At 39.0% G+C, this 13,740-nt stretch overlaps 1 protein-coding gene across 1 annotated transcript; it reads left to right on the forward strand.

Annotated features, from left to right (window-relative positions):
- The first annotated feature begins 697 nt into the window (after positions 1 to 697).
- On the forward strand, positions 698 to 8,258 carry rcc1 (regulator of chromosome condensation 1). The gene is made up of 10 exons (XM_029504827.1): positions 698 to 785; positions 2,079 to 2,167; positions 2,456 to 2,643; positions 2,724 to 2,903; positions 4,822 to 4,918; positions 5,001 to 5,123; positions 5,232 to 5,372; positions 5,506 to 5,625; positions 6,103 to 6,255; positions 6,722 to 8,258. Exons 2-10 carry the CDS (start codon positions 2,089 to 2,091, stop codon positions 6,895 to 6,897), a joined length of 1,257 nt encoding a protein of 418 aa, XP_029360687.1. The 5' UTR covers positions 698 to 785; positions 2,079 to 2,088; the 3' UTR covers positions 6,898 to 8,258.
- The last annotated feature ends 5,482 nt before the right edge of the window (positions 8,259 to 13,740 follow it).

The following is a 13,740-nucleotide window of genomic DNA, read 5'->3' on the forward strand; positions in this document are numbered from 1 at the left end:
ACTAAATGAAAGTGTTTGACTCCAACACAAAACACATATCTGACGTCATTTCTCAAAAATGTAATGTGTACAGAAACCAAGGCCATGGATTGTGGAGCCCTGCGTCCTTGATCTGCACTTACATTGGCATTATGGGCATACAGTGAAAGTGAGCATGAAACATTTGCGTAAGTCAAGTGGAAGATTGCTGCTCAATGTAAAGAGACGCCAATGGGACACAGACTCTGCAGAGAAACTACCTGTACCTGGTAGAATCACCACACGTATTCCCCATCACCACAGTTTCAGATGTATACATACACATAAAATATTAATATGTGGTAGTGATTTGTGCAGTTGTTACACGAATGATTCACTGAGTCCTCCCGATGCCAGTTCAAAAAGCCAAATTATAAAAGGTTTATTTTAAAATAACGTGAAAACATAATTTCACCTTATAACGATATAAGGTTAAAATTAAGGTTATATTGTGTTATAAGATGAAATTATAAATAAATATTTCTCGTTACAACATAATAGTGGTCCATTTTTTGTTTGTTTTGTTTTTACTTGTGTTGTTTTCTGGCCTGGCAGTAATATACTGCCGTAAGAAATAAAGAACACTGCTATAAAGTATGACCTCTCCCGGCACCCGTACCTCAGCGCTCGTAGTTCGTGTTTTTTTTTTTTTTTTTTTTAAGAATCCAAAGAACGTGACGTCGCACGCATGTGGTGCGTGCCTCGAGACCGGGAACGAGTTGTGCACGTTCACTTCTGGACAAACTACCAACTTCTACAAACCACAGGTCAGTAAATGATCCACTGCCGAGCTGTCCCACCGGGACACACGTACAAAGAGAAACACAAAGTAATCACCGGGCACACGGTTCATTCCGTAACTCGGGTTTTTTTGTGTTCATTCATTCCTGAATGTCATGCTAACTCTGTTAGCTAGTTAGCTGGTTGGCAGAAAGTTAGCCAGTGTCACGTAGACTACGCTTTACTTCAATGCTAGTCCTCTAGCATTGTTTGCATAGTGAATATTGGACTTTTGTAGATTACATTTATGCTGCTCTTTTAGCTGGTTGGTGTAACTATTGGTCAGATCCAAATATTGGGCTGGTTGGCAGCCGTTTGCAGCTAACATAAGGTAAATGGTCAGTGTTAGCAAGGACGCATGGCGTTAGATCACAACTGCTTTTAAACTCTACATGTAAGTTGACTAACGTCCTTGGATTCTACTTTACGCACGTCTTCCTGATAAATTGCTAATATAAAAGATGAGTAGTTTCACCTGCCCCCATGCTGGTCATATCATCATGGGGGGCACAGGAGGCACAGCTGAGTGTGGTGAGGGAACCTGACACTGCCAGTCACTGGAATGAGCCCCTGACAGCTGTTGAGCCCCAATAACTTCTGGTTAAGTGTTCTGATCAAAAGAAGGACTCATTGTATCTGTAGGTCCACTTGGTTTGTTGGAGAATTTATTAGACCATCTGCTTTGCCCACCACAGATATTGATTTACAGTGCTGCACGCAGGGCATTATCCAAGAATAGGACTTGTTTTTTGTTTTTATTAATACCAACACAAGTTTGTTTTGTCTGATCAGCAGTCTAAAACGCAACAGCTGTCCTTTTAAAGTGGTTTTAAAAGAGAAGGGATGTTAAGTCATTTTCTTGCATCAGAGGCAAGTTTAGTTAAAACATTAATGTTCATGCTATACTCCTATGCTATACAAAATTAATCAAAATCTCAGCAATGACAAACCCTTATTTGATATCAAGAAGCAGCTCACGTTGCTTCACTTTGCACCAAAGGCATAACCTGTCCCTGGTTTATGCCCAGGCCTTAGACATAGCCCTTAACATTGCAGATCATCAGCTGGCAACAAACATTATAGGTTAAGAGAATCTTGTTTGTTTTCCAATGTAAACCTTTTTCTATGTTGAAAGTAGACTGTATTATATTATTTAGTTATTCAATATCAATCCAATCTATTGTGTGCCTTTGTCCCCTCTGGCCTCAGAGGAATAGTTGGACCATGTACCAAAGTAGGCTTTTTAAAATTATTATTATTATTATTATTATTTTATAAAGACCTGCTGTCATGCCTGCCAAAAAGTCTGCCATCAAGAGGAAGTCTGAGCCTGTTGTGGAGGATGATAAAAGCTCCAAGAAAGTGAAAGGTAAGTGGCCTTAAAAATAGATTGTAAGGTTTCAGCTGCACCACTGTCTCTGTGCTCATGGATAAGAAAAGCCAACTAACTTCCTATTCCATTCAGACTCCATTTGTCATGCTTCAGACAAATTTAGAATCGAATGAAATTGCTACGAAGAGAACTATACACAACCAATTAATGAAAGGAAAATTATTCCACCATCAAAATGTTGCACCACCACAATTTTAACAAAATGCTGCATGTATCCTAATAGTATTTTGTCCATCTCTCTTTGTTTTTGTGTATGTATGCCAGTTTCCCACAGGAGTTATGGCAAGGAGGCAGGTCAGGTTCTTGTTCTGGGCCAGGGGGATGTTGGACAGTTGGGTTTGGGGGAGAATATCATTGAGAGGAAGAAGCCAGCCCTCGTTTCCCTGCCAGAGAAAATTTTACAAGTGATAGCTGGAGGCATGCATACTGTGTGCCTGAGTGACACTGGCCATGTAAGTGAATATTTGTCAGATTTTTAACCCAAGGTCTTTCGTTTCCTGGATCTAAACTGATTTGTTTTTTGTCACTTCAGGTCTATACATTTGGCTGTAATGATGAAGGGGCCCTTGGTCGGGACACAACAGAGGAGGGCTCTGAAATGGTTCCAGGAAAGGTGGCACTGGAGGAAAAGGTGGTCCAGGTGTCAGCAGGAGACAGCCACACAGCTGCACTCACAGACGATGGAACGGTCTACATCTGGGGATCCTTCAGGGTAAGTTAACTGCTATTTTCAGCCACCACAGTCTGGGTTTTGAATGATATTATGCATGAGAGTAACGAATAATGTTTTAAAGCCAGAGTGCTGGTGACATAGTAGGTAGAGTGGGCGTCCCATAAACGGGAGGCTACAAGATCCCCATCTGTAATGTTGGTTGGTCCCATCTGGTATCATTTGCTGCATGTCACTCCCCCCTCCCCCCATTTACTGTCACTCTTATATACATTCTTATCATCATGTATTATGCAAAGCTAAGTGGAGCAGTCTCCAATATTGTTGTCTTGGCTTTTGAAGGACTCAAGTTATCCAACTTTTGTTATACTCCAACTCTTGACTGACTGACCTGATAATTGAGGATTTATAATGTTGAGTAGATTGTTCAGGTATATTTCTCTAAGAGTAACCTCTTTTTTCTGTTCTGTTTAATTTTAACTGCACGTTATAGTCCAAATGTTCTCTACCTTACCCATGACCTTCCTCTTCTTAAGTCCTTGTGATTGCTTATTCTTTCTCTGTCACTCCTTGAACAGTCTTACAAAAACCATATTTCACCTCTGTGCTCCCCTTTTCATGTTAATATTTTCATGGCCACTTGATGCATCCACCATTTTTTCAGAGATCTATAGATAAAATATTCTGAATTACTATGGTGTGCAGTAGATGACTTGTATCACTATGATTTTAATTAAGTTTCATTACTGTTCTTAGTGCAAATTGCTGAGCAGATTATTTTCCTTCTGTAGCATCTGCCATCATTCAAGCACACATTTGTGCTTGAATGATGGCATTGACACTCATAAAAAATCTATTAATTAGCATTTGTAGTTGCATCTCTCAACCAAAGTATCTTGCTCTACCAAATCATAGTCTCGACCCCACATCTATTTATCCTGGTTTACGCAGTGCATTGTTTTAAACCCCTTCATTAATGAAAATGGCACGTGGTTGTGAACGGATAACAATGTAACCTTTTGGCTTCACTGGTTTATTTTATTCAGCCGCACACAGGTAATTCCATCTTCATCACCTCTGTTTACCTTTAACATTCCAATTTTTCATGGTGATAAAAATAACTGAAGTGCTCTGTTAACCCTGCTTTGAAAAAGTTTTCAAACTATGTTTTTAGTATGTGGTTATCACAGAAATCGCATCCAAATCAAATGTGTCCCATCACATTTCCTTTGTCACTGCACTCTGCATTAACTCAGTGCACAGCCTAAAGCATGTGGAGTAAATTTATGAAGAGAATGGCCACACCACCACTGCTAATTTAACCCTGGAGAAATTGATTGCTGTGTTGCATGGTTTCAAAGTGTTTTAGCATGTACCCTTCATTAATCATGGGAATATTTGCAGTAATTTGATTACAGATAGTATATGTCTACTCAACTCCACACTGAGGTACACACTGCTTGTTTGCAACAGGTGCTCTCTGTGCCTGACTCTGAAGGCATTACAGATACTGGCCCAGACCACGTTTTTGTAATAAAGTCATTCAGTTACGCTGAGTTACAGCCAACATTATGCATGACTAAAATTCATCTTAAGACCAACACTCACCTTGGTGCAATTCGCAATTTAAACAACTTGATTGCAGGATGGGACTGAATAAACACACATTATTGCATTTATTAATATGTTTTGAGTATTAGCATTAATATTACCTTATTAAAAGCAATTTAAATGCCTAAATGTATTATCATTCATGATAAAATAACATTTACTGTAGCATTCAACTCTGAATGAGTCATATTATAGGTAGTCTCCTGTTTCCAGTGGTGGAATAATCCAGGATGGAATTTCAATATTGTTAATATAGTAAAGAAAAGAATAACATGTTTATGAAAAATGTAGAATCCCACTGCAAATGATATGTTTTCTATCTCATCACATCTGGACCATTTTTCCCCAGGACAACAATGGTGTCATTGGTCTTCTAGAGCCCATGAAGACCTCTCCTGCTCCAGTTAAAGTCCCCATGACAGAACTTGTTGTGAAAATTGCATCAGGTATGACAGTCCACTGTGATGCCTTTTTTTTTTTTTAACTGCATAAGCTGCTTTTGATCAATTTTCATTTATCTTCTGATAGGTAATGATCACCTGGTACTGGTAACAATGGAGGGAAATCTTTACACATCAGGCACAGCCGAACAGGGTCAGTTGGGAAGAGTTCCTGAACATTTTTCAAACAGAGGAGGCAGGAAAGGCCTTGGTAAGTAAAGTAATAGTTTACATTTTGATGGAATAAAAAAGTGAAGGGTTTACGATGTTAGCCTATTTTTGTAAACGTTACCGTCATTGTTAATTGTTGTGATTGCAGGCCGGCTGCTGGTACCACAGGTGGTAAAAGTCAAGGGGAAAGTCCATTTCATCGATGCCTTCTGTGGGGCATACTTCACTTTTGCTATATCAAAAGAGGGGCATGTGTATGGATTTGGCCTCTCCAACTATCATCAACTGGGTAAGTATGACACATTGGTGTGTAGTCATTTGATAATGCGTATTTATTCGACCCTGAACTTGTGGCTTCTGTTACATCTGACATTGAGGTTATTGTATGTGTGCCCTAACTTCTTTTCTATACATCTGACTAGGCACTAAAAGCACCAAGATGTGTTTTGTCCCAGTAAAGCTGACATGCTTCAAGAACTCTACCACCTCCTGGGTTGACTTCTCTGGAGGACAACATCACACTCTTTGCCTTGATGCTGCAGGTAAACTAAAAACGACTACATTTGACTCAGACTTTGTAATTCCTTCCTGACAAATTTTATACAACTATCCTATTAGAACTAATCTCATCAGTTGTAAGTACACAACTAATGTACAACTGATGTTAAAGCTCATGTTCTAACACAAGTCTCAGCAGAGAAAAGTGTGCCCTAAACACCAGATATAACCAGTATTTGTTTCAACATTATCAGCATTTCTATGCCTCCTCACTGGTGGCAGGCAGTACCAAAACCTGCACCTGACAATTTTCCCACTCTGAACTCCGGTGTTGGCGATGTGACCATATTTCCTAGCTGATTGATGGAGGTTTACAAATGAGAGGCTCTAACTATAGTTTGAATTCAGAGAAATAAACAAAATCGAACATCAGGAATTTCAAATCAATATGCTAACATTTAAAATGTCAGAATTATATTAAAACATGTCAAACTAGATTTTTCCTTCTTCTGGTTTCTCAGGACAGGTATATAGCCTGGGCAGAGCAGAGTATGGTCGTCTTGGTCTGGGCTCAGGAGCTGAGGAGAAGAATGAGCCCACTCCGGTGGCTGGGATGGAACTGGCCAGTAGTGTGACATGTGGGGCATCAGTCAGCTATGCTGTCACCAGAGAAGGTGAGAAACAAAGGAAATACAGCAGTAAAGTGTTGAGGAAAACCTCAGCCAGTCCTCAATACTTGCCACAAGTGTATTAGACCTGCTTTCTTTTTTTCTTTTCCTCCCCCCCCCATTGATGGACTTCAGATTGGGAAGGGGTTGCACTCTGTGTGCAGAGAGATGATCAGTCTCATGTGTCAGTGAGGTTTTTCAAGATGCAACCTTCCCCAGTGAACTACTCTCTAATAGGTTTTACAGCAGTAAAAGAGGCTTCTCCTGCCTTTGCTATTTAGAGTACCAACAAAATACTATCACTTGATTCCAAGCTGTTTTTTGTCATCATTGATTTTAAGTTGCATTTGGAGTGGACTTTGCTTTTTACTGCCAATTCTTTGTGTTGATTACTTTTATGAGTTGTGTAATACTCATTTTGAATTAAGCTGAGTTAGACAAAAACGGGCTGTTAAATCCACTTTGCTTCCAGGGTCGGTGTACGCCTGGGGCATGGGCACCAACTTGCAGCTTGGCACAGGAGAGGAGGATGATGAGTGGAGCCCTGTAAAGATGACGGGGAAACAACTGGAGAACCGTGCAGTACTGATGGCCTCCAGTGGAGGGCAGCACACAGTCCTTTTGGTGAAAGACAAGCAAGATAGCTGATGTTCATCTGGTAGAGGATGCTGAGGATCTTTTGGTCCATTTCAAAGTGTGGCAGTTCCTTAAGGTTTGGAGGTGGTTAATCTGTCTGTGACTTTCCGTGCTGATCCGTGGGATCGTGAGAGGGGCAGGGGGAGCAGAGGGGTTCAGCCCCTTTTACAAAAACTCTGTTCTTCCTACTATGGTGAAAATTGTTAAGTATGATGTTGGACAGATCATGACAAATGAGAGACTATTTTTTTAAATCTAGTTTTTGATGTTCCCATTGAATTAATTTCAGCAGCCTCCATCAGTATGACTGTAAGGTGACGTGATGTGTTGTGAATGTGGTTGCATGTACGTAAAGAAAATGAGAGTGCAAGCCTTTTAATGACTTCACCAAGCAATTGTTTTTAACGTTTCTTTTTCTTTAAAGCAATAATTTCATTTAACTTGGTTTCAGACAGGACATTTATACTCAGTGAGTTTAATATGTGAGACTACTGTTCATTTTAACTAGGTCCCACAAAATTTTGTGGCTATTTAGGCATTTGGTAATGTGTATCCTGAATTTTGTTGGTTTCCCTGTCCTGAAAATAAAGAGAACATTTTAAGTATTTTAGCCTTTTATTGGCCTATGATACTATACTATGGTGCAATGGTTTTTATAGTCAGAGAATGTGTAGCTTTTCTGTCATATTTGATAACAACCAAGATTCCTTTTGTGTCAGACTGACAAATGAACAAAGTAAGCAATTATAATAACAAAACACTGTAAGAATGTGTTGGACATTTTTAATTAGTTAGTGAGCATGTTTACAACAGGCAGTCAACTAACAAGCAAAATAGTCCTCAAACAGAGCAAAAGGGTTAGGGTTTAAGTCAACCTAAAAGACATTTGTTAAAAAGAAGGAAATGCACAGTACATGGCGTCTTAACGTTTAATGATATGGGCATATTTATTTCCTCAGCTGTCTTCAGAAAACATCCCTTTCTGATCTGATCCCTGATGCATCACATTTAATTTGACCGCCATCAAGAATGTAAATCAGAAACACTTCAGAATACAAATGAGGGTGCAAGTACATATACCAATGGCACGTGAGTTTTTGTTTTTGTTTGTGTGTTTTACCTGAGTTGATCAGGATACTTAATTGCCTTCTGCTTGTTATCTTGCTTTGATCGGAACAAAAGGGCTGAAGATGGAAGTAGACAAGCTGAATCCTGTGAAGAGCTCTTGTGTCAAAAAGCTTTGAAATGCTAGTATTTCTCAAGCAGTTAATTGATCAGAGTGAAGCCCCTCCCTTGTTGGTCTAATGTTGATCTAATGTTTTTGTCTATTAGTAACAGTTATGTAACCTTTACTGACCCATCACCTCTAAAAATAAACACAATGTTATACATTTTAAATTCAAAAACAAAAGAAAAATCTATATAATCTGTTTTGGCTTCAACAGAAAGACCATTTGACATTTCACTCTGTGTCTGCAGCTTTGGATACTTTGACTGATGAGTCAGCCCTTTAATAGCTCTCAGGTAAAACATTTTGTCATTTCAATTTTGCCTTTGTTAAATAATGAGCTGTGCCATTGTGAAACACTGCTTTAGGAAAACATTCACTCATGATGCTACTCGTAGAGGTACTCAAAACAGTTCAAATGACATTGGTTAGTTATTTCTAAACTACTGTTTATGCATTTTAAGTTTAGCTTTTGGTTGATTTTCCTCATGAAAATCCAAAATGACCTGTTATAAATACAATTGTTACAGTGCCGCTCTTTGGTTCTGCACATTTAAGACTGTTCAGACACCTAGAAATTTCGTTCCCTGTGCAAAGGGAAATTGCACTGAGTCTGAGATTTGTTAATAGCCAGATGTGTTAACAGATGTCAAAATTAAAGCATTTAGAAGTCTCATAATGTGCAGACATTTCATGTTCTCAGACATTCATACAGAAATCCAGCAGTGACATCCTGTGATTAATTCTTTTCACTCTTAGAAGATTTTTCATAATCCATGTGAGTACTAATCTTACTCCTGTTGAGCTAATCACAGAGGAGACTGAAGGAGTCTCAGGCACCTGCACTGCCGCGCATTCACTGCGATAATGAATAGAGCCATATTAATCACCACTACTGGCTGCTCCATTCAGAGCTTTACACAACACTTTCACAGGCCTTTGTTTTCAGGACACTGTCTGTGGGTGAGCTTTACTCATCTGAAACAGATTGGTGAGAGGCAGCCCAGTGCGTTCAGGAGCTGAAGCATCTTGCAATTAAAATAATTACAATGAAACTTGTCTTGCGACATTTAGCTGTGCCTTGGTTAGGATGTGGCAGCCCTTGAGTTATCCCGCTATTTTTCTAATGAACGTTCGATTTCTTATAGTACTGAGTGCTGTTACTCAAGGATGTTTTAATCAATACTTCCAAAACCATAACTGATGAGAATTTGCTCATTGTCGTTTTCAGAGTGTGAACCTGTTGAGCATGATGCATCAGTGGAGCTCTGTTCCAACAATTTCCTTCACAGTGTCTCTCACTATGCAACGCTTCAGGAAAATGACTTATTTCTGACTGAAATATAAATCTGAAATTGCAAGCTGTTGTTGCCTCCAGCACATCAACTGGAAAACATTTTAAAAAGGCATAATATCCACTTATTGCCTTTGTCTCATTTTGCAGGCATGTACCTTGAGACATTTCTCAGAAGGCCTCACAAACATGTATAAATGTTGCCCCTAACTTGATCAATTTTTCAGATGCTGTCTCCCTTCCTGTCCCACACAACAGCAGCAAACACTCCCCGCTGTTACTCACACATTAAGGGATGAAATACTACATTTGTCTGTATAAAATAGTCCGTTACTTATATGTCAAAGATGTTGTTTGGCTAACCTTCTTGAAATCTATAATTAGGGAATGGTTTACTATGAGAAAACATTTCTGCCCGTGTGCACAGGAAACTAAATAAGGTATTATTGGCAAATGAATGTATGACTTGCTGTTAAGCTGCTGGCACCCCTTCGCCTGTGGACCATTCTTGTAATTACTGCAGATTGCTTCGATGGATTGGACTCCTCGTCCATGGGTTGAGGGCTTCAATTGAGTCTCACAGCGGAGGACCAACAGCTGCGTAGGAGCTGGTAAGAAGGGCCAGTCACTTAATGTCACGCATGTACACAGATCTGTTATGTTCACCAGATAACACCAGGCATTAAATCCAGCTAATGAGGCGCCACTGTTGGTGTGGCTCGTCCCTTCAATGGACCCCCCTTGTTATTCAGTTTGCATGTGTGTCGTATTTGTTGCTGACTAATTCAAGAAGTTTATGTAGTAAATAACTACATAAACACAAACTTTATACCTGGAAATGTAATTTGTGCAAGGTGTCTCATATTACATATCATATATCCCATAAAGCACTCATCATTAAATATACCGCACACCTCTCTCACATATTAACTTGGCAGTGTCCATTATGCTCCAGGTATCAGAGTCGGACTCTTGAGTCAGTGACCTTCAATTAAAGATGAGGAGCAGACCTCAGAGGTCTGTTATGCTTTCATCAGCCTTACTCCCCACAAGCCTTTCAGTCTCTCAGTCCTCAGCCACAACCATGATGATAATGTGTAATGTCACGCGTCAGAAGTTCCATTAAGGTATCAAGATTTAAACTGGACTGCATGTTTTGACTTGCGGACAGAGGCTTTCTTCATTGTTTGAGATTTAATGCTCTTCCACCACCAATATTTCTCTTCCAGTCCTTCTTGGCTCTCAGTTGGCAGATGGCACCCAGTTTGAATCCCTGCCGCAGCGCCTCAGAGGTATTGTAGTATTTGGTGCCTTGTGAAACATCAGCAAAAACTTGCTTCAGGGTGTGTCGCACTTCTGCCATTTTGGAAACACCTCAGGATACATGAAAGATCTGACCGACAGTCTATCATAGAAATCAGCAGGCCAGTTCATCAAATGCGTTGTCCAAATTGTTGAGTACTCATTATCACATTAGCTGAATACTTCCAGGTCCCTTTCTACTTTTCGGTTATTTGGTTTTGACCCAAACTGGCAGTTTGTGCGATATCTCACTTGTGTTGAAATACAAAGCTGTCCGTTGTTCTGATGAACAATTTACATGGCCTAAACCATGTGGTGTAATGGACTTCAGTTCATGCTTCTGTTCAGCCGGCCAAAAGAGAGATTCATCAGGCCAAGCATCAAATCTGCCTTCCCAGTGTCAGAGACAAGCTCACTCAGCTCTCCTCTCAAAGTCCCCAACACAAACAAATGAGCACAGGAACTCACACAGTGTCATCCAGATGAAACAGAAAAGGAAACCTTACTTCAAAACTATTAGATGTTCTGAGCTTTTGATTGTATCAAGGGGACACTCACGTTACAGCTGTGAGAGTTATGAAAGCTTCAGCTTGGTGTGGGCTGGAAGATAAAAGCTGTGAATTTGCTCTTGTCACAGCAATAGTGGAAGTGTCTGAGTAAAGATTCCACTGCTTTATCTGACTGCATTTGGCCTAAGTTGTCAATTTTGGTGCCTCTTCATTTGTCCTTTGTGCAGCTAACATATTGGCATGGATACATGCTGTATATTCAGTATATTCTGCGCTGCAGCGAAGGGTAAATCTCCAGCAGGACCGTCAGCCCCCCGCCATCATCACAAATGTCATTCCCCATCTGCTCTGCATGATACCAGCTCTGCAAAGTACTTTCTTAGATTTCTTTTCAAACTGCACATCTCTTCATACAGTCGTGCAATTGGGATATTCCAACATCCATAATGTTGTGAAAGAGAGTGAAGACATCCGAACATAGTTTCTAATGCACGGACATCATCGGTCTTTGAGCAGAAAATTATTTCAGCCCTTTTAATATGCAACAAAAATTCAATGAAACACAACTTGCAAAGGGAACAATGTCTCATTTAAATGTTAATTGTGTCTGTTATTATCTCACAGTGGACAACGACCAGTCATTGAAACGGCTTACACACACTTACACACGGCTTACAAGTAATTCTGTTAAAGAGATGGTACAGTGGTTTATTTTATTATTTCTTTTTCCAAAAGAAAAGGGACAATGAAACAGACTTCTCTCTGCCACATGGCTTCATCGCAGTCCCAAAACATATTGAAGGCATCTTAGTGAGCCACTCTGTACCGGGAGACATGTTCCTTCATTAACAGCAGGGGAAGTGTAGTTCATTTTGAGATGATCCTTCATACATCATCCTGCTGTTGTAAATACTTAATATAGCTACAAAATCACCACTTAAAACATTCCCAGATAATTACATTGGCCAGTTGTTTCGTTGTTGTTGTCATATGTGTTGTATGCACAGATGTACATTTTCTGTGGGAGCCAGTGTGAGGACCACAGACAGGTTGACACGAAGAAAAATATAAAATAACACCAGCCTCATCCCATGGCTTCCAGGACAAAGGCCTTTGGGCCACAGTCCACATAATTAAATCAGTAATCCATACATGGTAATACCAACTAATAACATAAATCCCATGAGGCCTAACTGGAATTTACAGAGGGTAAGTGTAAACAGCACAGTAATGACAAGCACAGAAAACAAATATTTGGATTAGAACTGGAAGGTATCCACAACAATAAGAAAAAAAAATAAATAAAAGCACTTAGAAAATTCAACTTGAACATTACAACTTAAATTATTCCATATGGAAGTGTATTAATCAGGAAAAAGCAATTATTACAGCAGCACAATAAATTACTTTACGTATTATTATTTGTCAAAGCTAAAAGAAATTAGAAGTTTACAAGGACTGAGTACTTTTCTTTACATAACATGTCACTTTTTGCCACAAGAACTATATATCATACTGAATAAGGCATTATGGTACAGATTTTCATTGAATGGAACATTTTATTGATGACACTGCAGAAAGAAAAAAAAAGTTTGAGATGGGCCAGACTGCAACTTTTTTTTTTTCTTTTTTTTTTTTTTTTTTTGACTATTTCTAATAGTTAACACTTGGACCCCTTGGTACAAATACATAGTTACATAATGTTTAACTTAATATTTGGCTAATAGATTACAAGTGATGTTTCATAGTGTATAGTAGTAACTTTACCGCACAATAAAACAAACAAACAACAACAAAAAAAAAAAACCCAAACACATTATCATTTAATAAGCTGTTAAATAATTATATTATCTTTACAATTGATACAATATATACCATGCGCCTGCCTGTTTAAGTCAACTGCTCCTTCAAAATGTTCAGAAAAATCCCCTGCAGCAGTGCTTATATGATCATTAGCAGAAAATTCTCCATTCCTGGTAAAATGTATAGTATAAAATGCTGGAGGAGTGGACACAGTGAGTCAAATTATCACTAATGTTCATATTGAATATGCTGGAAGGGCAAATTTTCCTTTTCATTTAATTTGAGGTGTCTTCACCAGCTTTCTTTTTGGAATGTATTATAAGTCACAAAAATATCACTGTAGTTTTATAACATTTCTCTTCTTTTAAATTTGTGTTGTTAATTTTGTGTGTGCTTCATCTGTAAATTTCTTTACCACTTGCCATTGCAAGAAAGTGGATACAAAGAAATGACTTAGTGCATTCTCTAATCTCAGGCTCACTAAAACATTCACATTATTGAATTTTCATTATCTCCCCAGTGAGCTCGAATGGCAATGCTATTAGCAATCAAGTTGCACAGGCAGAAAGAATTAGTGTTGAGGCCGATATCATTGTATTGACTCGATTCTAAAGCACACGGGACGTAAAATTAAACACTTAGAGGTTAAAGCGAATTCAGCTTTACAGCTCTGGTAAAATATTTTATATTTGCACACAATTCAGTGTCTACGTATAATG

Source organism: Echeneis naucrates, chromosome 6 (assembly GCF_900963305.1).
Source record: "Echeneis naucrates chromosome 6, fEcheNa1.1, whole genome shotgun sequence".
Lineage (NCBI taxonomy): Eukaryota > Metazoa > Chordata > Actinopteri > Carangiformes > Echeneidae > Echeneis > Echeneis naucrates.